The sequence below is a fragment of the Sesamum indicum genome, linkage group LG11, assembly GCF_026168435.1.
Source record: "Sesamum indicum cultivar Baizhima isolate 11 linkage group LG11, ASM2616843v1, whole genome shotgun sequence".
NCBI lineage: Eukaryota > Viridiplantae > Streptophyta > Magnoliopsida > Lamiales > Pedaliaceae > Sesamum > Sesamum indicum.
In genome coordinates, this window is record NC_142667.1 from 3,127,351 (window position 1) to 3,154,709 (window position 27,359).

Here is a 27,359-nt window from a genome sequence, read left to right on the forward strand (position 1 = left end):
CTCTCTCGCTTTCGTAGAAGTTGATCTTCACTTTCAGCCACAGTTGCAAGCGACCACCGCTGACGATTCGCTTTCGATACTCCGCCGACCTCTCGCCGCCCAACCCCATCATTTTCCGATAACCTATTCGCCCTCACTCGCTTCTTTAGGCTGCAACACAAACCCTTTTTTCAACGAACTTCTCACTTTTCTCTTTCCATCACCGTCGCTGGCGACCAGCGCTGAGATCGGACTTTTGTCAACGGCATGAATCTTTTCCGACCATCCCCCAGCTTTCTCCATCGGTCCTTGGTTTGGAGAATGTGCAGATTTTGTTGATTAGTCCTACGTTGACCCCATGCTCAACCAAGTTGGCTTCGCCGGTTCTATTCTCAATGCAGTCGGACTGGGTTCAGATTCTTGCAGTCGATCATGAGTTTCGGGACAAGCTGGGGTCTCGCTTCGATCCTGCCACTGGTAAATATTCCGCAATTTCCCCGCTTTCTTGAATTTATTATTGAGTCTCTTTAGTTTTATTTTCATTTCTTGGGTAATACTTTTTAATTTCTTGAATTATTTGTCGTCTATTCTTCATTTGGCCCTATTTTTCTCTGGAATAATTCTAAATTCTTGAATTCTTGATATGGTTCTCATATAAAAAAGCAAAGAAACGAAAAGAAACAAAAAGAGCAAAAAAATGACAATCAGACTTGATCTGTCCAAAAAAAGTTATCACGAACTCGCCCGGCTACTGTAATCAATTCCTCGAACAGACCTATAATTCTGAGAACATAGAAGCGGTTAGGCTAGTCGGGTTGGTCCCCTACGAAGACACTCCGACGCCCAAATTAGAGTTTTGATGTTAGAAAAATGGATAGATTGAATGATTTTCTTAGTATATATGAACATTATCTTTTAATGAATATATCCCAATATATTTATAGATTGTCCCAATGTATATTTGGTAAGTGCTAATAAACAGTAATTGTGTTCAGATCATGCTCCCGGATCGCGGCTAATTGATGTTCCTTAATTGAAGCCGTTAATTTTGCTACAGGAGTACTTAGTGGGATTCTTGCCTTTTTAGAGATATTCTGTGCTGGCAGTCCACTTTGCCCTTACTGAAGGGAAAATTTGTCTTTAGATAAATCACCCTCATCAAGACTTAAAAGGATTGTCCTCATGTTGTTTTTGAGAACCAAAACAAACCCATGTTTGGTTCTTTTACTCCAATGAGGAAAAGGTAAAATATAACCAAAATTCAACACTCCAGCATAGCAAAATATCTGAAATTTTAATTGGATGTGTGACATACATTGATATTATTCTCGGTATCAAGATTTGTGAAAAGGTTAAGATACAGAGTATTGCACATACTCACTAGGCGTGATCAATTGTCTTTGGTTTCAGTGGTTTTATGCGATCTTATATATCGCAAAATCGTTGATTGTGCAAAAAGTTGCTAAATTCAGGACAGAATGGTTGTATATAATTTTTTCGATATGTATGTTAAAGTATGTAAATAATAAATATTTATTACAAAAATTTAAATACCATAAAAATATTCAGCAATATGTATTATAAATTTGTAATTAATTTAACATTTGAAAATAATATTTTTTATGAGATGAGAAGTTGCTTAGTATTTTCTTTTAACTTTCATTATTCACAAAATATAAAAATGAGCCCAATTATATTTTGGACATGGCGTGTAATTCTACAAGAAATTAATAATTAGAGGGTGCAAAATGCTATTTAATTGTGCACAATGTAAAATAAATTTAATTGAAGGGTGCAAAATGACAATTGGCGTTTTTTTAAGTTGTTAATTAAAAATTTTATCAGGTATTTTTCCAATGCCAGATTTGTTTTCTCTACTACAAAGGGTTTTTTCCCCTCCCTCTCTCTCGCTCTCGTAGAAGTTGATCTTCACTTCCAGCCACAGTTTCAAGCGACCACCGCCGGCGACCCTCTTCCGACACTCCGGCGACCTCTCGCCACCCAACCCCATCATTTTCCAATAACTCACGCGAATGCACTCGAGTCTTTAGGCTGCAACACAAACTCTTTTTTCAACTATCTTCTCACTTTCCTCTGTCCATCACCGTTGCTGGCGACCAACACTGAGATCGAACTCCCATCAACGACATAAATCTTTTCCAACCATCCCCCAGCCTTCTCCATCAGTCCTCGGTTTGGAGAATGTGCAGTTTTGGTTGATTAGTCCTACGTCGACCCTATGGTCAACCCAGTTGGCTTCGCAGGTTGTATTCTGAATACAGTCGATAACAAGATCGGTAATAAGGAATGGGTCTGGGGGCGGATTCTTACAGTGGATCATGAGTTTCGGGACAAGCTCGGGTCTCGCTTCGATCCTGCCACTGGTAAATATTCCACAATTTCTCCACTTTCTTCAATTTATTATTGAGTCTATTTAGCATTATTTTCATTTCTTGGGTAATACTTTTTAATTTCTTGAATTATTTGTCATCTATTCTTCATTTGGACCTCTTTTTCACTGGAATAATTATAAATTCTTGAATTCTTGATATGGTTCTCATAGAAAAACCAAAGAAAAAAAAATAAAAAGAAAAAAAAATGGCAATCAGACTTAAAAGGATTGTCCTTATGTTGTTTTTTAGAACATGCCCATGTTTGGTTGTTATACTGCAGTGAGGACAAGGTAAAATATAACCAAAATTCAACACTCCAGCATAGCAAAATATCTGAAATTTTAATTGGATATGCGACATACATTGATATTATTCTCGGTATCAAGATTTGTCAAAAGCTTAAGACACAGGGTACTGCACATACTCACTAGGCGTGATCAATTGTCTTTGGTTTCAATTGTTTTATGCGATCTTATATATCACAAAATCGTTGATTGTGCAAAAAGTTGCTAAATTCAGAACAGAATGGTTGTATATAATTTATTCAATATGTATGTTAAAGTATGTAAGTATTAAATATTTACTACAAAAATTTAAATACCATAAAAATATTCAGCAATATTTACTACAAAAATTTAAATACCATAAAAATATTCAGCAATATGTATTATAAATTTATAATTAATTTAACATTTCAGAATAATATTTGTTATGAGATGAGAAGTTGCTTAGTATTTTCTTTTAAATTTCATTATTCTTAAAATATAAAAATGACCCCAATTATATTTTGGACATAACGTGTAATTTGATAAGAAATTAATAATTAGAGGGTGCAAACTGCAATTTAATCGTGCACAATGTAAAATAAATTTAATTGAAGGTTGCAAAATGACAATTGGCCTTTATTTAAACTTGTTAATATAAAATTGTATCAGGTATTTCTCCAATGCCAGATTTCTTCTCTCTACTACAAGGGTTTTTTACCGTCTCTCTCTTGCTCACGTAGAAGTTGATCTTCACTTCCAGCTACAGTTGCAAGCGACCACCATCGGCGACCCGCTTCCGACACTCCGGCAACCTCTCGCCACCCAACCCCATCATTTTCCGATAATTCACGCTCCCGCACTCGCGTCTTTAGGTTGCAACACAAACCCTTTTTTCAACGATCTTCTCACTTTCCTCTGTCCGTCACCATCGCTGGCGACCAGCGCTGAGATCGGACTCCCGTCAACAGCATGAATCTTTTCCGACCAGCCCCCTACCTTCTCCATCAATCCTCGGTTTGGAGAATATGCAGTTTTGGTTGATTAGTCCTACATCGACCTCATGCTCAACCGAGTTGGCTTCGCCGGTTCTTTTCTCAATGCAGTCAATAACAAGACTGGTATTAAGGAGCGAGTATGGGTGCGGATTCTTGTAGCCGATCACGAGTTTCAGGATAAGCTTGGGTCTCGCTTTGATCTTGCCACTGGTAAATATTCCGTAATTTCTCCACTTTCTTGAATTTATTATTGAGTCTCTTTAGCTTTATTTTAATTTGTTGGGTAATACTTTTTAATTTCTTGAATTTTTGGTCGTCTATTGTTCATTTGGACCTGTTTTTCTCTGGAATAATTCTAAATTCTTGAATTCTTGATATGGTTCTCATAGAAAGAGCAAAGAAGAAAAAGGAAAAAAAACTGACAATCAAACTTAAAAGGATTGTCCTCATGTTGTTTCTGAGAACAAGCCCATGTTTGATTCTTATACTCCAGTGAGGAAAAGGTAAATTATAACCAAAAATCAACACTGCAGCATAGCAAAATATCTGAAATTTTGATTGGATGTGTGACATATATTGATATTATTCTCGGTATCAAGATTTGTCAAAAGGTTAAGACACATGGTATTGCACATACTCACTAGGCATGATCAATTGTCTTTGGTTTCAATTGTTTTATGCGATCTTATATATCGCAAAATCATTGATTGTGCAAAAAGTTGCTAAGTTCAGGCCATAATGGTTGTATATAGTTTTCTCGATATGTATGTTAAAGTATGTAAATAATAAATATTTATTACAAAAATTTAAATACCACAAAAATATTCAGCAATATGTATTATAAATTTATAATTAATTTAACATTTCAAAATAATATTTGTTATGAGATGAGAAGTTGCTTAGTATTTTCTTTTAAATTTCATTTTTCACAAAATATAAAAATGACCCCAATTATATTTTAGACATAGCATGTAATTTGACAAGAAATTAATAATTAGAGGGTGCAAGCTGCAATTTAATTGTGCACAATGTAAAATAAATTTAATTGAAGGGTGCAAAATGACAATTGGCCTTTTTCTAAATTCGTTAATTAAAAATTATATCAGCTATTTCTCCAATGGCAGATATCTTCTCCCTGCTACAAGGGTTTTTTACCCTCTCTCTCTCGCTTTCGTAGAAGTTGATCTTCACTTCTAGCCACAGTTGCAAGCGACCACCGTCGGCGACCCGCTTCCGACACTCCGGCGACCTCTCGCCGCCCAACCCCATCATTTTCCGATAACCCACGTGCCCGCACTCGTTTCTTTAGGCTAAAACACAAACCCTTTTTCAACGATCTTCTCACTTTCCTCTGTCCGTCACCTTCGTTGGCGACCAACGCTGAGATCAGACTCCTGTGAACGGCATGAATCTTTTCCGACCATCCCTCGACCTTCTCCGTCAGTCCTCGGTTAGGAGAATGTGCAGTTTTGGTTGATTAGTCCTACGTCGACCCCATGCTCAACCAAGTTGGCTTCGTTGGTTCTATTCTCAATGCAGTCAATAACAAGACCTATATTAAGGAGCGGGTCTGGGTGCGGATTCTTGCAACCGATCACGAGTTTCAGGACAAGCTCGGGTCTCGCTTCGATCCTGCCACTGCTAAATGTTCCGCAATTTCTCCACTTTCTTGAATTTATTATTGAGTCTCTTTAGCTTTATTTTCATTTCTTGGGTAATACTTTTTAATTTTTTGAATTTTTGGTCGTCTATTCTTCATTTGGCCCTGTATTTCTCTGGAATAATTCTAAATTCTTGAATTAAAAAAGAAACAAAAAGAATAAAAAAATGACAACTAGACATAAAAGGATTGTCCTCATGTTGTTTTTGAGAACAAGTCCATGTTTGGTTCTTATACTCGAGTGAGGAGAGGTAAAATATAACCAAAATTCAACACTCCAGCATAGCAAAATATCTAAAATTTTAATTGGATGTGTGATAATTGATATTATTCTCGGTATCAAGATATGTCAAAAGGTTAAGACACAGGGTATTGCACATACTCACTAGGCGTGATCAATCGTCTTTGGTTTTAGTTGTTTTATGAGATCTTATATATCACAAAATCGTTGATTGTGCAAAAAGTTGCTAAATTTAGGACAGAGTGGTTGTATATAATTTTTTCGATATGTATGTTAAAGTATGTAAATAATAAATATTTATTACAAAAATTTAAATACCATAAAAATATTCAGCAATATGTATTTTAAATTCATAATTAATTTAACATTTCAGAATAATATTTGTTATTAGATGAGATGTTTCTTAGTATTTTCTTTTAAATTTCATTATTCACAAAATATAAAAATAACCCCAATTATATTTTGGACATAGCGTGTAATTTGTCAAGAAATTAATAATTAGAGAGTGCAAACTGGAATTTAATTGTGCACAAGGTAAAATAAATTTAATTGAAGGGTGCAAAATGACAATTGGCCTTTTTCTAAACTTGCTAATTATAAATTGTATCAGGTATTTCTCCATTGCCAGATTTCTTTTCTCTACTACAAAGGTTTTTTCCCCTCTCTCTCTCTCTCGCTCTCGTAGAAGTTGATCTTCACTTCCAGCCACAGTTGCAAGCGACCACCGCCGGCGACTCGCTTCCGACACTCCGGCGACCTCTCGCCGCCCAACCCCATTATTTTCCGATAACCCACGCGCCCGCACTCGTGTATTTAGGCTGCAACACAAACCTTTTTTCTACGATTTTCTCACTTTCCTCTGTCCTCACCGTCGTTGGCGACTAGCGCTGAGATTGGACTCCTGTCAATGGCATGAATCTTTTCCGACCAACCCCAGGCCTTCTCCATCAGTCTTCGGTTAGGAGAATGTGCAGTTTTGGTTGATTAGTCCTACGTCGACCCCATGGTCAACCAAGTTGGCTTCGCCGGTTCTATTCTCAATGCAGTCAATAACAAGACCTGTATTAAGGAGCGGGTCTGAGTGCGGATTCTTGCAACCGATCACGAGTTTCAGGACAAGCTCGGGTCTCGCTTCGATCTTGCCACTGTTAAAATGTTCCTCAATTTCTCCACTTTCTTGAATTTATTATTGAGTCTCTTTAGCTTTATTTTTATTTCTTGGGTAATACTTTTTAATTTTTTGAATCTTTGGTCGTCTATTCTTCATTTGGCCCTGTTTTTCTCTGGAATAATTCTAAATTCTTGAATTCTTGATATGGTTCTCACAGAAAAAGCAAAGAAACAAAAAGGAAAAAAATGACCATAAGATTTAAAAGTGATCCGGGTCGAAATCCGCGATCTCGTGAAACGATCTCAACTCAGACAGCTAACTCTTCCAAAATCAGATTTTGGGTTCCCTGAGAATAAAACAAGAACCGTGAGCTCGTCGGGCACGTCCCCGACAATGATCCTCCGACGCTCAAGTTAGGTTGATCGAGAGAAAATGATGCTATCTCAAAGTTCGATCTTAATAAATGCGTAATAGTTACCTTAATAACGGCGTTTCGGGGTCTATTTATAGAGCGCAGCTGGACACTGTTGACTGGGCCACGTGGCCTTATCCTACTGGCTCACATCCTGATCGGATGGTTCTGATTGTCCGGGTCTTCAAGGTGTTTGTTCGAACCGGGTCGGGTCCTCCGCGACCCGCCCGTTACAAAAAGGCGCGGATCCTATGGCGAAAGGACTCTAATGCCCTTAATGAAGTGTATTCTTGTCATTTCCTAGAGGATTATTGTGGACACCCATCAAAAAGGATTGTCCTCATGTTGTTTTTGAGAACAAGCCCATGTTTGGTTCTTATACTCCAGTGAGGAAAAGGTAAAATACAACCAAAATTCAACACTCCAGCATAGCAAAATATCTGAAATTTTAATTGGATATGTGACATACATTGATATTATTCTCGGTATCAAGATTTGTCAAAAGGTTAAGACACAGGGTATTGCACATACTCACTAGGCGTGATCAATTGTTTTTGGTTTCAGTTGTTTTATGCGATCTTATATATCGCAAAATTGTTGATTGTGCAAAAAATTGCTAAATTCAGGACAGAATGGCAAGGACTCAACATTGTATGGACTTGGTTATATGGCATTTGCCCAAAAGTAAGCATGTCTTCCGTGGATGTCTTGCTTCTTGGACCTGGTAACTGATATAGATTAAGTAGATATTGATTTGTTGCGTCAAGCTCATATTTTGTTGGGTATTTTTTCAATTTGGAAAATATTTTTTGCATACAAAGAATGTAGTGCAGTCTTTAGTTTATGGAGAAAATATGCTGAAAGTATAATTAAGATGTAATATATTTTAAGAATAATTCTCATGACCTCAATCTCAAAAGTATGATATTAGCCACCATCTCTTCAATTGTTATTTTCATTCAGTAACCCCTTGCATGCCATACAATATCTCACGTATATGTGGTAAATCTACAGATGTGTTAGAGACTCGCGTCCTTTAATCTTCTTCTTGTTTCTGTTGCTGTATACATTTTTTGGAGTGCTAAAACATGCTTGAAACAGGTAGATCAGTGACCTTAGATACTGATACACATATTGAGGTTCCCCAAGACTGATATGGCTTGTACGCTATTGACATATTGGATCCTGACATGGTGAGTTTTTAACTTAATTTTGTTTATGTTTTAGGTTGTATGCCACATACACGGCTGGCTTTTGTTAATGTTCCTCTGGAGAAAATATGCTGGAAGCATAATTAAGATGTAATATATTTTAAGGATAATTCTCATAAACTCAATCTCAAAAGTATTAAGTATTATATTAGCCACCATCTCTTGAACTGTTATTTTCTATTCAGTAACCCCTTGCATGCCATGCAATATCTCATGTATGTGCGGTAAATCTACAGATGTGTTAGAGATGTGCGTCCTTCAATCTTCTTCCTATTTCTATTGCTGTATTCATATTTAGGAGTGCTAAAACATGCTAGAAAATGTTATTGTTAAGCATATTGAGGTTCCCCAAGACTTATATGGCTTGTACGCTACGACACATTGGATCCTAACATGGTGAGTGTTTCACTTTCTGTTTACGTTGTAGGTTGTATGCCATATATACGGCTCGCTTTTGTTAATGTTCCTCTATCAATAGGTCCACGAGGCAAGGTTTTGTGGTCGTTCGTGATTGCTTCCTTACATGCTCTGTTGTATTTTCACTATTAATTATTTGAAAGACTCAATTGTAGTATGTCAAATTAGTTTGATTTTTGTATGTCCTAAGTTAGATATTTTTTCTGTTTGTCCAACTTAAGTCAGCTATTTTTTGGTTTACTTTCTGATGAACTCATAGATGCCTTGCTAGCTGAGGGTTAGTTACAGGTGTTCCTGCAATTCTACTAAAGAAGGGAGCCATTCTCTTTACGAAGCAATGAACGATGTAGAAACCTAAGGCAGTTTTATGCCATTCTCAAAACCATTCTCCCCTTATGTTTTGAAGTCTTTGTACATAGTCCTTGCAGTCTTTCATTTCCGTTTCAATAACAGAATTCTATTATGTTTGTTTTGTGCATCAGACTATAAACAAGAAAATTCGAATGTACGCCAGAAGGATGAGTTTTTGTGTATAGTAGTCCCTACCATTATATACTTGCATTTATCGGAAATATAACTGTCTACCTTATCACGACATCCTCAGATAACTTTCCGACAACATATTCTCCTATTCCCACACCTAATATACATTTTTTGATTATGAAAAGGATGATGTAGAACTAAGAAAGATCCCATCACAGTTGAAGATTGAATATGTTGATCCGTCTTACCTAATTTGTCTACTCATCACTTTTGTGTCACAGCCAGAGCATTAGCAACTCATTGTTGATGCAGACCGCTTCTGGAAACATAGGAATGGTCTAAACTCTTAGGCAGTAAGTGGTGTTATTAGGAGAGCAGCTGATGCAAACACTAAGCTTGCACAAGAAAATAGCAGATTCCGTGTTAGGTTGGTTTTCTTTTATGCTTATCCTATGTGATCGGATATGTAAGTTCTGCATGCCATTAAATCCTAAATTATGTGCTTAGGATTGAAGGTGGTATCCGTCCACTTGTTGAGTTGCTTGAATTTGCTGAACCAATGGTGCAGAGAGCAACGGCTGGAGCCCTTCGAACCCTTGCTTTTAAAAATGATGAGAACGAAAATCAGGTTTTTGTTTACTTCAGTTACTGATATAGTATGTGATTGTTTTCTCCTCTACCTCTTCTAATATTTTTTTGGGAAAAATGTTTTTTTAGTTCGTTAAGTATGCCCAATTTTAATTTTAGTCTTATAAGTATGCCCATTTTTTATTAACTCCAGTAACTTGCAAAATTGATTAGTTTTAGTCCTCCGATTGGTTGGAGTTATAATTTGCGCCGGAAAAGTGATATGGCATGACACCTAGATGCGTTTTTGTTGATTCATAATTCTATGTGGCTAAAATTATGATGTGGAAGAGAAGTTGGCCATCTTTTGTGCAAGTTTGGAGAGAAGAAAAGTTACCTTTCTTCCCTCCAAAAGATTGCCAACTTGTCTTCCACATCATAATTTTAGCCACATAGAATTATAAATCAACAAAAACGCATCTAGGTGTCATGCCATATCACTTTTCTTGCGCAAATTATAATTCCAATCGATCGGAGGACTAAAACTAATCAATTTTGCAAGTTACTGGAGTTAATAAAAAATGGGCATACTTATAGGACTAAAACTAATATTGGGCATACTTAACGGACTAAAAAAATATTTTTTCCTATTTTTTTTTTTGACTAATTTCAGATTGTGAAATGCAATGCATTACCTACTCATATACTAATGCTGAGGTTTGAAGATGCTGCAATACACTATGAAGCGGTGGCCTACTATTATATCTTTTTGTTCTTTAATTATGTCCTCGTACTTGTTTGAGTTTCTACCCCCTAATGCTCATACAACTGCTAATCCTAATGATCAGGTTGGTGTTATTGGAAATCTTGTCCACTCATCTCCTAATATTAAGAAAGAGTTCCTAGCTACTGGAGCTTTGCAAACTGTCATTGGGTTACTTAGGTATGATTTGTATATTAATGAATGTTATTTCATATTGAAGTTTAAAGTTGGATTTCTGCTAGCAAATTTAATATTTTATTGATTAGTAAAAAATCCATCACTGTTAATTTCCGTTGGTTGTTGTTGATTATTTGGTGCAATTATGATAATGTTGGATTTTTTTTTTTAAATAATAAAATGGTAGTTTATTGTAGATTGAACTTTTAGTACTTTTTTGGTTAGTGAATATACACACTTGACAGATTCATGTTAGGTACACTGCAAAGAGAGGCACACATTACAGATCTAATGTTTGTGGCGTTGTGAAATATGCTTATTAATTGCTTAATTAGACTATTAATTTGTAATTACACGGTTATGCTTCTATATTTTTTATGGGAAAAATATTATTTTAGTCCGCTAAATATGCTTAATTTTAATTTTAGTTCAATAACTATGTCTATTTTTGTTTACGTCCAGTAACTTACGAAATTGCTTATTTTTAGTCCTCTGGCATATTTTCGGATAATTTTACCCCTATGAGAGCATATGGACTAAAACTGTCTTTCAAAAGTTGCATAGGGGTAAAATTGTCCGAAAATCTACCAGAGGACTAAAAGTAAGCAATTTCGTAAGTTACTGGACCTAAACAAAAATGGACATAGTTATCGGACTAAAATTAAAATTAGGCATACTTAGCGGACTAAAATAATACTTTTCCCTTATTTATGTGATGTGCGAAATTTGTAGGGTCATGGAAGTAGTAAAGAGGAAGATGTTCTTCTGGATGATGTGCCTGATGATAATGAGTATGATACGGAGGATTCCTTCATTGATGGTCTTGCTTCTTCGTTGCTTAGCTGCATTCCGTTGTGCAATCTGTTTATTATTCTCATCATGTCTGGTATTTACATCATTAGTGAGTAAATAAATTTTCTTTATGGATGGGGCGACTATTTCCAGGTTGATGACTCAGCTATAAAACATGATGAGTTTTTTTTTGTTAATCATGGGAAGTTGGAGCGCATGTGAGTTTTGATTTGATTTAGCTTTGCTACTTTGATAGATAACATTATTGTTAACAATACACTAGTATGCGCTCTTTTACTTGATTATAGAAACCTAGTGAGATGAATCCATTATATTTCTTAGCAATTGGCATCTATTTATGGATTGATGTAGCGTCCAGTCCAACTCTATTTTAAGACCAACCTCAAGATTCTTTCATGTGTGTAACTTTGAAATGAAGATAGGAAAAGAAGCAATTAATACATCAAATCAGTAATCCAATTATCACATTATTTCATGATTTTCTCATTTTAATTTTAGAGAATCGCATATGTTTGTCTATATTATTAAAATTAATAATTTATATAATTCACTTCAAACTAAAATTTATTTTTATGGAAATCAATATGACGTCCTGTAGTTATTGTTAATATCTTTTCATGAGTTATTAATAAGTCCTTATGGGGTATGAATGTCTGTTCACACTTTTATTTTTGTAGTTTAAAGGATACTAGGGTTCTTAAATAGTTTATTTTTCTGTTAAAACTTTATTTTTCAATAGTTTTTTATTTATTATTGAAAAGAGTATTAAGTTATCATTCACGATTTTTATGTGTAATATAGACATAGATTACTTGAGCTTAATTGATCAAAATATTGCTCATTACTCAGTGCAGGATCTAGTATGAGAATGAATGTAACCCTTTTATGATTTTGATGGCTCCTACATATTTCTTCTTCTCTCTACACAACTCTCTTGTTTACAGTTTCTAACTTGTTGATTTTGCTTTGCGAGTGTTATCTCATACATAATTTAACATCTGTACAAGTATGTGAATACATGTGCCTTCAACATGTTATGAAATATGACATTACCTTTGATCATTTTGCTTTCTAAAGTTGGTGAATAATATATTTTTCACATATACACAACAATTCACCCATCACACATCTCCTCACCATGGTTCAACCAAGGACAGTGGGGCCCAAATGGAAGGCTTCTTCCAGCACAACCCCCATCCATCATTGCCTCCACCTCCGCCACCCTCTGTCTAAGAGACCTTCACACCATCCCAAATTTCAGGGACGTGCTCTCTTTCTATTTACTTTTCATTTTCTTATTTTAGGGGTCTGTGTACATACATTGAGGACAATGTATGTGCTTGGTGTGGGGAAGGTATGTTATGCTTTGTGCTTGTGCTTGATTTTTGGGGAGGTAGTTGGATAGTCTTGTAGTGATTGAGTGTCGAAATCACCAAAAATAATTCCTACTACACTTGTGAAAGTGGGAGTAGGGTCGATCCACAGAGATTGACTTTAAGTTGATTTCTTTGAGAAAAATAGAAAATAATGGGGGAAGATTGATGATAAAAAGAAGTGATTGAAAACTAAATAAATAATTAAAAATACCTGATGAAGATATAAGAGGGAGATTTTTCGGTTAAGGCTAGGATTATGCTTGATTCTTGTGAGTTGATCATTGATGCAAGAATAACACATGTATGGACAAATAAACCAGTTATGGTTGTTGGTACGACCTAACAACCTCACCTTTCCTTACCTTTTCGTTAGCCAAGGTACGACCGTTGGCTAGATCCCTAATTAACAGACAACCCTGGGAACGTCCACAAGATTTAATCTATTAACAACATTAAGAATTAGAAAGGCCTGATTCTAATCAACAAACTCCTATGAGGATAATTCGTTTAAACTAGATCATGCATTCCCCATAACATAACTAACTACTGTGACGCAATTAATCATGCTACGTTGCTACTAGCATTGAACTAAATAAACAATTACACGGATTTATAAAGTCCAATTAGCTAAGCAAACCTTCTTGATAATGAACAACCGGCCGAATCATTCATAAATCAGACGTTTGTAATTAAAGCATAGAGAATAGCATGAATATTTGTTTGACAAGTGTAGAACGCAGATTAGATCTCACAACATAATGGGAATCAAACAATCACTATACCTTAACCAGAAAATAAGGAATTTAGTCGGACATATTAATGGAAGAACCCACTAAAAAGTGGAATTCCATTAATTCCGGTTATAAAATAAAAATAAAAGAGAAAGGATAAACAAAGAATTCTATAGAGTTCTAACTAATAACTGACTCCCTCAAATGAAGAGATCCCCCCTATTTATAATAAAAGTCTCCTACGAATCTAGACGTAGTGGGGGGATAGATACTTGATAAACTCTAAAAAGGTAAATAAATTACAAAAGATAAGCTTTAAAGAATCCTGTCTAAATCTAAACACTTGATTCCTTTATCTCTTGCGGAAATTGCTCGTGCTTATCCTTATCCCGAGTTGACCACTCCCCTAAGCGTGGGTATGCTTTGTCAATTCTGCAGAAATTTCCTTGTAATCTTCCTTTTTTGCTGAATATGCAATAAAATCACATAATTAGGGATGTTTTGGCTTAAAAAGAAAGATTAAATAGCTATAAAATCATGATAATTGCAGAGTTATCATGTAGCACAATTCTCACGAAATTAGTTGTGTTGTTGAAATCTGAATGCTTTGGATTATTTTATCTTTTTCAGGCCCGAAGTGTCACTTCTTTTATTTCACCGACTTGATGCTGGGATCTATATTGAGATGGGTCGATCCATTCTAAATCTTGGGGGTTCCATGCAAAGATGTCTACGTTGCGACGTAAATATTGAATTATTTCTTCACGTGTCACCTCCTCCATTTAAGAACCAATGCGTGTAAATTTCTCGGGATCTCCAGGTATAAGGTCAACATTCATTAATTCTTTGGGCGGTTGAACCTTGGGGGAAGCCCCCTCATTTTCTGTGTTTTCTGTAATCCCTTTCTTTGGTTTGCGAAGGGGTGTTGCCTCCTTAGATACTTTGTCCTTATTTCTTTTTTGCCCTTTACGCACAACTTCCATATAAAACTTGCAAGATTGGAGGGGGTGTCCCTATACTTCTCCTATGCCTCCAGGCGTAGGGAACTTGATTTCATGTGATATCTTGAAAAGCATTGAGGGTGGGCCTCCCTACAATGACATTGTATGATGAGGGGGTATTCACTACTAAAAATTTCTGTAAGCAAGTCTTACGAGTAGTCCCAGTACCAAGCTTCAATGGAAGTGAGACCATGCCCCGAGGGTGGACTACCTCTCCCGTAAATCCGTACAAAGTGGTGTTAACTTTCTCTAGGGGGTGTCTCCTAGTTGTATCTGATCGTATGCTTCTCCAAAACATATATCTCCAAAGCTCCCCGAATCTATAAAGATGCGTCCTACTTCATAGTTAGCCAATAATGCTGTAATGATTAGAGCATCATTGTGAAGGCGTTAAGGACCCAATCTTTCTGCTCTCCCGAACTGAATGAGGGGGGTCCTCTATTGCCCCAACATCCCATATCTCTTTTATGGTTATACTATGTGCTTCTCCGATATGAACTTTCCAGGCATGATGAGAGTCGCTTGCACTTGGGCCTCCTGCAATCATTTGAATGACCTATTTATGAGGAGGGTCGCTGAAGTCAGCCTTGCCTCCAAATGGACTTTTATGCTCTTCTCTTGAGGGAACTTCAAAGCTGGAAACTTTCACTTCTTTCCCTTTATCAATCTCTTGCTTTCTATATGGCCCCGTCCCTCGAGATTTTTCCCAACAAACATTCTCCTATAGATATCCATTCTGGATGAGCCTTTTGATCTTGTTCTTCATATGTCGACATTCTTTAGTGCTATAACTGTAGTCATTATGAAAATGACAGAATTTGTCCGACCTGGGAGGTTGAGGGATTCTCTCCATGACTTAGGACAAGTAAGTAGACCTTTTCCTTCAACTGCCATAAGGGTCTGAGTTATGGGATCAAAACTCTTGAAAACTACCTATCGCTCCCACGGGCAATTGATTGAATTAGTTGTGCAGCCTTGGCGAATGTGGTGACAAAGACACGACATTTGATCCTATCTGTGTATCTATGCAAGAGAGTTGCGTCCTCAAAACGTGAGAGATCCTCTTGAGGATTACTCATCTCGTCATACTCAGCGATGGCGGGAGTACGACAATTTGTTGGAAGTTCATCTGCCATCACTACTTGAGTGAAGGGGATACCTTTATGGTCGTCTTCTGAGGCTCCCGCAATTTGATGTTGAACATCTAGGACACCTTTCTGGAGGCACTCCAGACGTGCCAGCCATTGTTGGGGGACCTCCTGTGAAACTGCTGCAGGGGTCAATGTTCTCCGATCAGTTGGGTTCTATTCCCAGGGTGTCTCCCTCTATCGGGCCTCCTTCTATTCCTTCTTCAGGGATGACAGCTTCCCTCACAGGAGCCTAGTGAGCGCCCGAATTGCAGTTGCAACAACTTGCTGGATAGCACCCATCAAACTTGGGGAAATTTCTCCTGAGGTGGTTTCGAGGAGGTACTTCGCCTTGGGAGATCATCCATAGGGTTCACCATTCTAGGGGGCGGTCTAGGAGCGAGAAGAATTGGAGTTGATTCTCCGCCAATTGGAGTTAGGGAGGATCCTGCGATGACTTGTAGAGGCTAGTTGTTTCCAAAGGTTTCCATGGCCTTTTGCTTATTTGTAGTGTTGCTAGGGGTTTCCATGATTACTCACTTTCATATGGCGCCACTTGATGTGTGCGATTTTAGCACGGATTCAATGGATTTGGACTTCAAGTGATGGACTTAGATTGACCAACAAAAGTTAAGAACCTGCAAATAAAATGTTAGTACCCCGACCCCCAAGTTAGTATTGAATTTAGAAAATGATGAATTAAATAATAAAGCGTGTTGAAAGAATGAAGTTTAATAATGAAAAAGAGAAGTAAAATCGTGTTCAATGGTGCAGAACAGATGTGAAGCGGAATAACCAGAGTTCAGTTGTTGAAGGTATCTCCCCGCCAGGAGATAGATACTTCTATTTATAGAGGAGTGTCCTTCTTCATCAAGGAACCTAGCATGCTCCGTAATACTGGTGTAAATAGATAGGATTGGTTGAGATAAGCCAAGATTCGTCCTTATCTTTTAGTAATCTTACGATTAGGATCGTAATTCAAATGACGAAGAGAGTCCGAGGTTGAGGTGGACTCCTAGTCTACAGTTAATCTAGCTGATTCAAGAGTGGGAGCTCTTGAGGGAACCTCCCTCAACACAAGCCCCCCGTGCTAGACAAAAGGTACACGTGGAGGGTCCAAGTGTGCGTCATGTGTGCTCTAAAGAGGGATATGGACACGGGTGCTAGGCCAGTTATCCAGTGTTTAGGCTATAATATTGGATTATGCTAAGCGGGCCTCCTCCACCTGAGCTACCATATTTGTGGACGGGTGTCTTAGGCATTTTCGCTTGTTCTTGGGCCAGACCTTCTTGGGCCGGACCTTCTTGGGCCGCACCCATCAATACCCTCTACTATTAAGTATATCAATCAATTTGAAAAGTTTATCCAACTATAATGTTTATAAATTAATACTAGGTTTGTATAAATTAATTAAGTACAAAATAATTATTGTATATTTCAGTGCCTAAATAATTGTATTAATAATTAGCAAAAGTTTATAAATTCTCTAATTTTAAATTAACAAATACAAATGCATTTTTGGACATTAAATATTTTAGGGTATTGGCTTTACCCAAATAAAAAAAAATTATTACAATAGATATGTGTTCAAGTTTGGATCTAATGTAAAAATATTAGGTGCGGATATAAGTCATAACTATAAAAAATGGGTCTGGGTCTAAATCTAGGTATTGTACACTAATTGACACGCTTAACGTGTTCGACCTACGATTAGGTCAATGGATGAAATAATATATTACACGGAAAGACAAAAAAAGAATTACCCCATGAACTCCCAAATTACCGCATTTGACATTTAGGTGCCAAAACAATAGGCTCGACGACCACTTGTAATATTTTTGTTATTAAACATATTTTTCGTGTAATGCACAAACACAAGTTCATAAATTTACTTTAACTTAAAAGTACTAACATTGATCTTATCGATATGTGATTAATTCAATATTAATTTATTAATATCATAAATAAATAAAAATTAAAGTCAAATTGATTGATATATTTAATTATAGAGAGCATTAAAGTGAATGTATCATATCATCAATAGTTAAGCGTATTTTTGTCCATTTTTGTTTAATTTAATTTAAAGGATTATCAGAAGGAAGGGGGGGGGGGGGTAATTGAAAGTTTTTGTAGTGTAGATGGTAATTGATGAAGGTGGTATACTTTAGGGGTACAAAATATACTTAACCCTTTTGGTGTGCATGACTTGAGAAGGCCCAATCCAAAAAAGAGTAACAAGGCCCAGGGCTAGGACCGCCAAATGCATTTGCCCCGACAACCCAAGGGGGCTAGCAACCCAGGTGTCACAGGCATGCTCTTCTTTCTCGCAGCGGAATGTAATTCTCATATGTTTTTCGCCTGTGCGGCGTCTAAGGTTACGCCTAACCTTCAACCAACCTTCGCACATATCAGAGTATAGCGACAGTCCGTCGCGTGTCCTCGACACTGAAACTCGCTAGCGCGACATCTGAACCCCTCCCTACACTGCACCGCGTGCCCTTGTGCTCACCTATCTAGAATGCCCATACTCGTTGAGGCTCTTGGCACTCGTGCCTTAGCGTCTCGCATACAATCTCGGAACCTTCTGATGCATTGCTCAATGGCAAAGAGCATCCTCGCTCTACCTCGGCATTACGGCGCTATTCATGCGTCCGCAACGCCCATCTCATGCCCAATACTCACTCGATACATCCTAGGCGCTCGCCCTCATCATGGCTGCCTTCCATGCCTCGCCCGAGTAGGACCGCATCATAAATCCGAGGCCCAATCAATATGCCGACATCTCGCCGTTATCTCCCACGTCATGCCTGACATACTTTCTTTCTTTTCGGCTTTGGCTTCACAATATACCCACAGTGCGGCGTCATCCCACGACCGCTCATCTCTAGCCAACGGACCTCCATGGATGGCTAGAACTCGATAGCGCATTCCATAAGTTGGATCATGAGGTCTTGGAATGCTTGCCTCGATCACCCATTCGCACGAGAGGCGTTGCCCCTGATATCTCGCAGCCCGCGGGACAACCTTGCGCGTCGCATGGAGCCTCTCGGCAGTATCGGCGCCCAACGTAGGCCATCTTGGCCCTACGCTGCCCGTCAGGTTTCCAAGCCCTTCGGGAACTCTAGCAATCCTCTTTGAGCTGCCTAGAGTCTGCTCTTGAAGGCCCCCATCATGCCCCTAAGAGATGCTCATTCAGTACAGACGTCTTCTCAAGCTACTACCGACGTGCACGGGGAGGGCTGGCTGGAGCTCACCACTGCATGCCCTCCTTATAATAGGCTTAAGAAAATAATCTCTTGTTCCAAGAGTAGAACACCGAAAGGGTCGAGGAGTGCACTTTTCTCGCATCTCCAAGGATAAAGCACTCTGCTTCACACATTAAGCTCCTACCCGCGTACAGGGTGGCGCTCCATCATCGCTGCGTGCTGGCCGACATCCCCTAGTCGCCCGCACGTCCTCCACAAATTACAGCCGACCTCTAGCCCAAGGTGCGGCTTGTGACACCCTACCCCACTCGATCTGTTGACGTCCTCGTTAACACATACACGAAGGGTTGAGGTGTATGCGGTGCCCAATACTCTCTCTTAATATCTCGCGACACCAGACCGACCTTCGGCTCTTTCGAGCGCTCCAGTCGTGAAGTGCCTCTCTAGCACAACACTTAATCTCCCACAACGATGCCTCTACTGCACCTAATGTGATCAACTCAACCCTAGGAAGTCCTTGTGCTCGTAAACACCCTCTTCCCAAATCGGTTGCTAAGCTCCCCAACAAAACATAGTGTCTCTGATACACTCATTAAACACTGAAACTCAAATAGAAGTCTGCGCCTCTCTCTGCACTCTCTTCCTAAGGTTGGCTTGTAGCTCTCAGCAAATAGTGCCTCAGTGCACTGCATGATCGCCTCAAGTTGGAAGTCTGTGTACTCGTCTACACTCTTTTCCCCAATGTCGCTCACATTAGAAGTCTGTGCTTTTCTCTACATTCTCTTCTCAATGTAGCCTGCTAAAGTTGGAAGTCTGTGCCTCACTCTACACTCTCTTCCCAACTGTTGCTTACTGAAGTCGGAAGTCTGTGCCTGGCTCTACACTCTCTTCCCGACTATTGCTCACTGAAGTCGGAAGTCTGTGCCTGGCTCTACACTCTCTTTGGAAGTATGTGCCTGACTCTACACTCTCTTCGGAAGTCTGTGCCTGGCTCTACACTCTCTTCCCGACATTCTCAACTGTGCTCCAAGTCTTGTCAAGTGGGCCTCTGAAATCTCCGATGTCCCTCAAGACAGTGCCTCAAATACACCCGAATTGATCTGGAAGGAAAGGAGTGTCTGATGTTCCTCAAGACAGTGCCTCATATACACCGGAATTGATCTAAAACGAATGAAGTGTGGCGTCTATGTTTGTTTTCCCTTAAAACAGTGCCTCGAATACACCCGAATTGATCTTGGAACGATGAAGTATGGAGTCTGTGCTGCACACACTTCACACTCTCTCCCCCACTCAAGGTGTTGCCGTCCTCGGCAACACGCAAACCCGCCTCTGCAGTAGACCACACTTAAACACTTGCAAATACATATAGGCCGGATGCCCAACTATCGGAACCACGTCGCTCGTGCACCAAACGTCTCTTCAAAAGGGTTCTCGCTCAACCCAACACAAAAATGGGGCCTCTGCCATCAATCTGGCCGACAACCAAGTTCAAGTCCTAGCTCGACCGCAAAACTCAATCTCATGTCTCGGCCCGAGCGCTTGACTGCAACTGCAAGGATAGGATCTATGAATCCCCGTCCGGCAGCAAAACTCAAAACGCAAGTCCCGCATCGATCCGATCGCTAACAAGAATTGGATGTTCAACTCCCGTCCCGACCGCACCAACAAGGTTGGGGTTTCTCGCTCCCCAACATGGCCGTAACGTCAAGTTTCAAATCTGGCCTGCGCGAAAGTCAAACTCGAGTCTCAACCCGAGCGCATGTGGCATGGTGCTGATGGAGCCTGCTGCTCCCCTCAAATCTCCACACGGTAGTCCTCCTCGGAAATTCTTAGACTAAAGAACAGCATGTCAGAATCCCGTCGAGGAACCTTCTCAATTCAGCTCAAACTCGTGCTCCTGATGAGCACCCAACACACGGCTTAGTGGACTGCTCCCACTCAAGCTTCGGACAAGTTGGCTTTCTCACATAATGGATGCCTATGCTCCTTGGTTTTTGAAGCGTGCCGTCTTTCTCTCTAGACGCACCCTCATCTACCATAATAGCACTTCATCCCACAATTCTGCTCGGCCACACACGGCTCGCATTGACAACTACCCACAACGAAAGGGGTCTCAACGTCCACTCCTTCCTTGGGGCTTGTTTCACGGACCTTATGTGCAACTGTGCTTCGGCACCTGAATATTCAGCACATCCTTCCCTGCTGGAAGGTTTTTTAGACTCATGAGAAGGTGACCCTTCATCCACCACTCTCAACTCAAGGTGGTATCTCACCCAGCAAAACAGTCTCGTCGCCTAGACCGCCTCCTGACTTGTGGCAATCCGCACACATGGTTGCTACACTCTCTCGCAAGCGTGGTTCTCGCAATCCACCCGACGCATCGGCATGTCCCCCTCTCGCTCAGGGAAGCAAAGTGAACTGTTAAATCTGAATATCAATGTGCCAAAAAGAAATTTTGGACCATGGTTGACAGCTCGCCCAACACATCTGCGGCGTTCACTCACCTGCTAATCAACAACAACAAAGTTGGACCGTAGCCGCTTGCCCTCTGAAGCAGCCTAAACGTGCACAAAGGACTCTACCCAACATACTCTCTGTGGCAGACGTCCCCCAAAATCATCTCGTTATGAGATGGGATGATTTTGTCTCAACTGACGGTCTCAACTGATACCAGCTCGTCTATACCTGACGTAGAGCTCATGTGCCACTTGTCGACTGGGAGGTCTCGTCCTCCAGGTTCCCAACTCGCCTCGCCCCATGAAGGCAACGAGGCTCTGATACCAACTGTCATAAGCGTGCTCTTCTTTCTCGTAGCGGAATGTAATTCTTATATATTTTTCGCCTGTGCGACGTCTAAGGTTAAGCCTAAGCTTCGATCAGCCTTCGCACATATCAGAGTATAGAGATAGTCCGTCGCGTGTCCTCGACACTGAAACTCGCTAGCGCGACATCTGAACGCCTCCCTGCGCTGCACCCCGTGCCCTTGCCCTCGCCTATCCAGAATACCCATACTCGCTGAGGCTCTCGGCACTCGTGCCTTAGCGTCTCGTACACAATCTCAAAACCTGTCGACGCATTGCTCAATGGCAAGGAGCATCATCGCTCTGCCTCGGCATTACGGCTCTACCTCATGCGCCCGCAACGCCCATCTCATGCCCAACACTCACTCGATACATCCTAGGCGCTCGACCTCATTAGGGCCGCCTTCCATGATTCGCCCGAGTAGGATCGTATCATAAGTCTGAGGCCCAATCAATATGCCGACATCTCGTCGTTATCTCACACAACATGCCCGACATGCCTTCTTGCCTTTCAACTTTGGCTTCACAGTACGCCCACAGTGTGGCGTCGTCCCACGATCGCTCATCTCTAGCCAACAAACCCCCATGGACGGCTAGAACTCGATAGCACATTCCATGAGTTGGATCACAAGGTCTTGGAATGCTTGTCGCAATCACCCATTTGCACGAGAGGCGTTGCCCCTGATATCTCGCAGCCCGCTGGGCAACCTTGCGTGTCACACAGAGCCTCTCGGCAGTATCGGCGCCCAATATAGGCCATCTTGGCCCTACGCTGCCCGTCAGGTTTCCAAGCCCTTCGGGAACTCTAGCACTCCTCTTTGAGCTGCCTAGAGCCGGTTATTGAAGACCCCCATCATGCCCCCAAGAGATGCTCATTTAGTGCAGACGTCTTCTCAAGCTACTGCCGTCGTGCCCGTGGAGTACTGGCTGGAGCTCACCACTGCATGCCCTCCTTATAATAGGTTTAAGAAAATAATCTCTTGTTCTAAGAGTAGAACACTGAAAGGGCCGAGGAGTGCACTTTTCTCGCATATCCAAGGATAAAGCACTCTGCTTCACACATTAAGCTCCTACTCGTGCACAGGGTGGCGCTCCATCATCGCTACGTGTTGGCCGACATCCTCTAGTCGCCCGCACGTCCTCCACAAGTCATAGCCGACCTCTAGCCAAGGTGCGGCCTGTGACACCAGGGCAAAGGACGAAGGAATAAGGCACCCCTAGACTCAACCCATCCTCATCACCCGACAAGGACAACCCACCCAAGACCCCATGGACTTGGCAATTTTCCCCCCCTCCACATAGTTTGCAGTTGTCCCGCCAGTCAACCGCTACGGCAGACCATGTCAGACCTAAGGGCATAGTCCAAATAAGGAAGATTCCCCTAAAGTTTAGGACTCTCTAGCGGTTGAGACTATCTGCCAGTAAAGGGTTTCCCCAGGCAAAAGGACACTCTCATCGGACGCATCCAATTACAAATAGAGGTATTTTGCCACTTATCCAACTACCTTAACCTATCTCTCCTGAAATTCAGGAAAAATGATAGATCCCCAACAAGCCGGGCACCCCCTCTATATATACATGTTTGGATTCACTAAGCATTCTTTCTAGTACTCATCAAACATTTTTGTGCAAATTTGTTCACCTTTTTCGATTTAATGAGCATAACTCGATTTCTTATTATGATTATTTATTTCTTGTTTATCTTTTCTTGAATTCAATAACGACTTGAGTATTGGAGTGCTAATTTATTGCTTTGCAGGTCTCTTTTCTTCGGATTATAAGCGCTCCAATCTAAATTCTGGACAATAGTTTAAGTCCATTAGAGGCATCACCTTTTTTTTTATTGTTATTAGTATAAGAGAAAGAATCATTTCCCTAACTTTTTTTTTTCTGTTAATTAATTAACATAATTTCTAATTTAATTTTATCAAATTTATGCAAAAAAAAAAAAAAAAACAACCTTCTTGAACAACAGCTGACCTTCACCCACTGAGAAGAGCCTAAAACCCAGTGTCCGAAAATTCTTAAACCCTGGTCCCATGAAAGACTATGTTCCACCGTCGCACCACCACCACCTCCGCCGCCGCAGCCATACTCTCCCGCTTCACCACCGCTATCCGCCGCCACTTTTCAAAAAGACCGACTACGTCAAATCTCCCCAAACCCTTCTCAAAAATTCCATGGAAGCACAGGGGTAGAGCCATTCAAGAATTCCAGAAAGCACTCACGGACTACCTCCACACGACTCGCGCTTTGCCGTTTCCATGCGCAGACCATATCGCCAGCAATTCCCCTCAGTCTCTGTGGAAAGTCGTCTCCGAAATTCCCTTCTCGCCGTCGACTTTCGGGTACTCCTTCCAGCGTTTCCTCAGGTATCATCCCATCAACGAGCTCGACTTTTTCTTGGAAAGCATTGGCTTAAATTGCGACAGTAATGGAATCCCACGTTTTCTCTTACCTCCCAATACGTTTTTTCTTTCCGATTGGAAGCATTTCAATGTGGTTTGTGCTCTGGCGGGGATGGGGTTCCCCTGGAGTAAACTGGGGCTTTTGTGTAAAGAGGAAGAAGCATTGATATTCGAAATGGATCCTTCAGAGTTGCAGAGGAAGATTGATGGGATTAAGAGTGGTTATGGGCTTAATAGTGTTAGTGTAATTAGTATTTGCTTGGCTTTCCCAAGAGTTTTATACAGTGAGATGGATGATTTGTTAAGTGATTTGAGGGTATTGTTGTTGGATCATGATTTGTTGAGTTATGTCGAGGGTAATGTGGATGCTGTGCTTGAGGTTTGTGAAAAAGTTAGGATGTTTTACGACTTGGGTTGCAAGATGGGAAAGGTTGGTGAGTTGATGGGAAGAAGCAAAAGCATTTTCGTTGAGCACTCGAAAGAGGTTTTGATGAGCAAGATTGAGTATTTTTCTAAGTTGAATGTTCAGAAGGATCAAATTGGATTATTTCTTCTTTCAAGACCGGAAATCTTTGGTTTTGATCTGGAGGGTCAGGTGATTTCAGTTTTGGGATTCTTGGAGCACTTCGGATTAGAGAAAGAAGAACTGGAATCTCTTCGGCAGAAGTACCCTCATGTTTTTGGTAGGAATAGGATGGCTAATCTGCCTCATGTTATGAGGTCAATGGATCTTGGTGAATGGTTCTTTGAGAAAATGAAGAGAGGGGATCACTCTTTATTAGTTACTTATGCTATTAGCTCTATGGAGGACGACGTGGATAAGCACTACATGGATAGCTTAATACGACTACGAGCTAAAAGAACGTACATATATGCAATCCAGAAACTGAATTTCCTACATAGCATTGGTTTTGGAGAGAATAGGTTTGCAGTTAAAACCTTATCCCAATTAAACAGCAGCAGCAGCCAACTGCAGCGGCGATTCAATTGCCTTCTTCACTGTGGGATTGAATACTCAAAACTTTGTGCAATGGTGAAGTTGTCTGGAAAGATTCTTAACCAGCACGAAAGCATTCTTGAGAAAAAACTTGAATTCCTCTGCAATGATATGCAGTCGTCTCTACAGTATCTCGATGTTTTCCCAGGATATCTATGTTATGACTTGGAGCAACGAATCAAGCCAAGATTCGAATTGCATAAGTGGCTCGTGGATCAGGGTCTTTGTGAAAAAGAATACTCCCTCTCCACCATAATAGCCTCTAGTGAGAAAACATTTGTTGCTCGTCTTTCTCGCATCCATCCTGCCGCACCAAACAAGTGGCAAGAGAATTCATTAAAAAGAGACAGCCGGGCAGCAGCCCCTTAGCTTGAATCATTGCTTGACCAGTATCTCAGTAACTCAGTGCTGCAAAGGTAATTGTGCATATTGTTTTGGTGTATTATTCTCTAATGACATTGTATTACCTTGATGTGACTCTCATGTATAGTTGAACATTGACTTGTTACAACTTTGGCATAGACTATGTATGGATTGGCTGTTTGGAAATCTGTTATATGAGAAACAAATATCTAGCAACCGTTTCATATGGATTATGTTTACTACTCTTGATATCTTGGCCATGTTGTGTAAAATTCTCTTATTGGTCAGCCGACTCCCTCATATGTTTCAGAAGACATATTTTAATGTTGGTTCTACGTTGTTTTAGTTTCTAACTGATGCTCTTGTAATATTTACTTCAACTTTGTGATTTACTTATTTTACGGGAACTAATCTTACATCCCGTCTGTATATTATTCCAAGAATCTCACCATTTCGATACTTATAACTCTTTCATCACCTAGAGATCATTGCACCTTACATCTTCGATCCACTTTCAAGAACGTGAAATGTTCTCTTGTTGGAGTATTGGAAATCTTAAACTGCCTATGTTTGATTCTTCTTCAGCTGTGTCTGTAAGAGAAAGTAGAAACAGAAGTGTGGTATAAATGGCAATAAGTTCCCCTTCTGTGACCCTTATGATTCTATGCTTCTTGCTACAGATTGTGTACTATATATGGATGCATTTGAAAAGAGTTCTTATTTTGGCAAAAGTTTAGGGTTAATTACAATCAAACATAAATTTTTTGAATGAGGTGTAATTGTAATATCAAAACTTTTTGGGGGAAAGTGTAATTTCGGAGGGACTAAGTATAATTAACCCAAAGTTTTAAGATGCATGGGAATAATGTAAAATTCTTGCTCGTAGATGCACTACAAATGCATTGTTAATCATTATGGTTCTTCTGATCTGTATATAACTGCAATTTGATTATGGTTCTTCTAAAGTTGCAACTCGTTAGGTAATCGCCAAATTATAGTAATTGTTTGCCGGGAAATATTCATAATGTTTGGGTTCGTTTTCTAAGTATTTTGTTGTGTTTTGTGGAGATAGAGAGAGAAAACAAAGATAAATAAGTGTGTGTTTGAGATAGTATGTATGTTTGGATTTGTTTTTGGAGATAATTTAAAATAAATATTATATGTTTAATGTTATGTTTTGGGAGACAAAAATTACTATTCATTGTCAAATCATGTCTTTTTTATATATATTTATGTATATGTGTGAGTATATATATATGTATATATTTATGCTAAAATAGTTAAAAACACCTAAATAAGGTGGTTTTGAATGATGTCAAACATTGAGTATATTTTGACTTGTCTCGAAAATAATTTGGAAATGAAAACAAACATAGTGATTGTTTTTTCCATTTGAGATGGAATGTAATGAAGCTCAACATCAAAAGCGAATAAAAGCTATTTATGATGAGTGATGATAAGATTATTGCGACCATTTGATATATTAATATATAATTGAGTATATTGGAAAATGGTAAATGATAAATTAAAAAAAATACTTTAATTAGATTAAATTGTAGCAAGTGATTGATTATGATGTGCGGTATACGATAAGTTTATGATACGTGCGTGATGGTTGATGGAGCGCATTTATCATCCAACCGTGTCTAATCAACCGAATGTATGTAAGCTTGGTGTTCTTTAATGTGTTTTTTTATGTGAAATTGTGTATTATTTGGGTGAAATTATGCGTTCATTTGGACTAAAAGTTATAACCTTTTGCAAGCATCTTTCTCGATTGAACATGTCTATTTAATAATACATTTTCAACTTCTATAGATATGCTCCTCTATTCACTTGATTTTAGAAATTAAATCCAAGC

At 39.6% G+C, this 27,359-nt stretch overlaps 1 protein-coding gene across 1 annotated transcript; it reads left to right on the forward strand.

Moving 5' to 3' along the window:
• Positions 1 to 23,970: 23,970 nt before the first annotated feature.
• SHOT1 (Mitochondrial transcription termination factor family protein) lies at positions 23,971 to 25,747 on the forward strand. The gene is made up of 2 exons (XM_011094977.3): positions 23,971 to 24,102; positions 24,221 to 25,747. The coding sequence occupies exons 1-2, from the start codon at positions 23,995 to 23,997 to the stop codon at positions 25,502 to 25,504; spliced, it is 1,392 nt and encodes a 463-aa protein (XP_011093279.1). The 5' UTR covers positions 23,971 to 23,994; the 3' UTR covers positions 25,505 to 25,747.
• Positions 25,748 to 27,359: the final 1,612 nt, after the last annotated feature.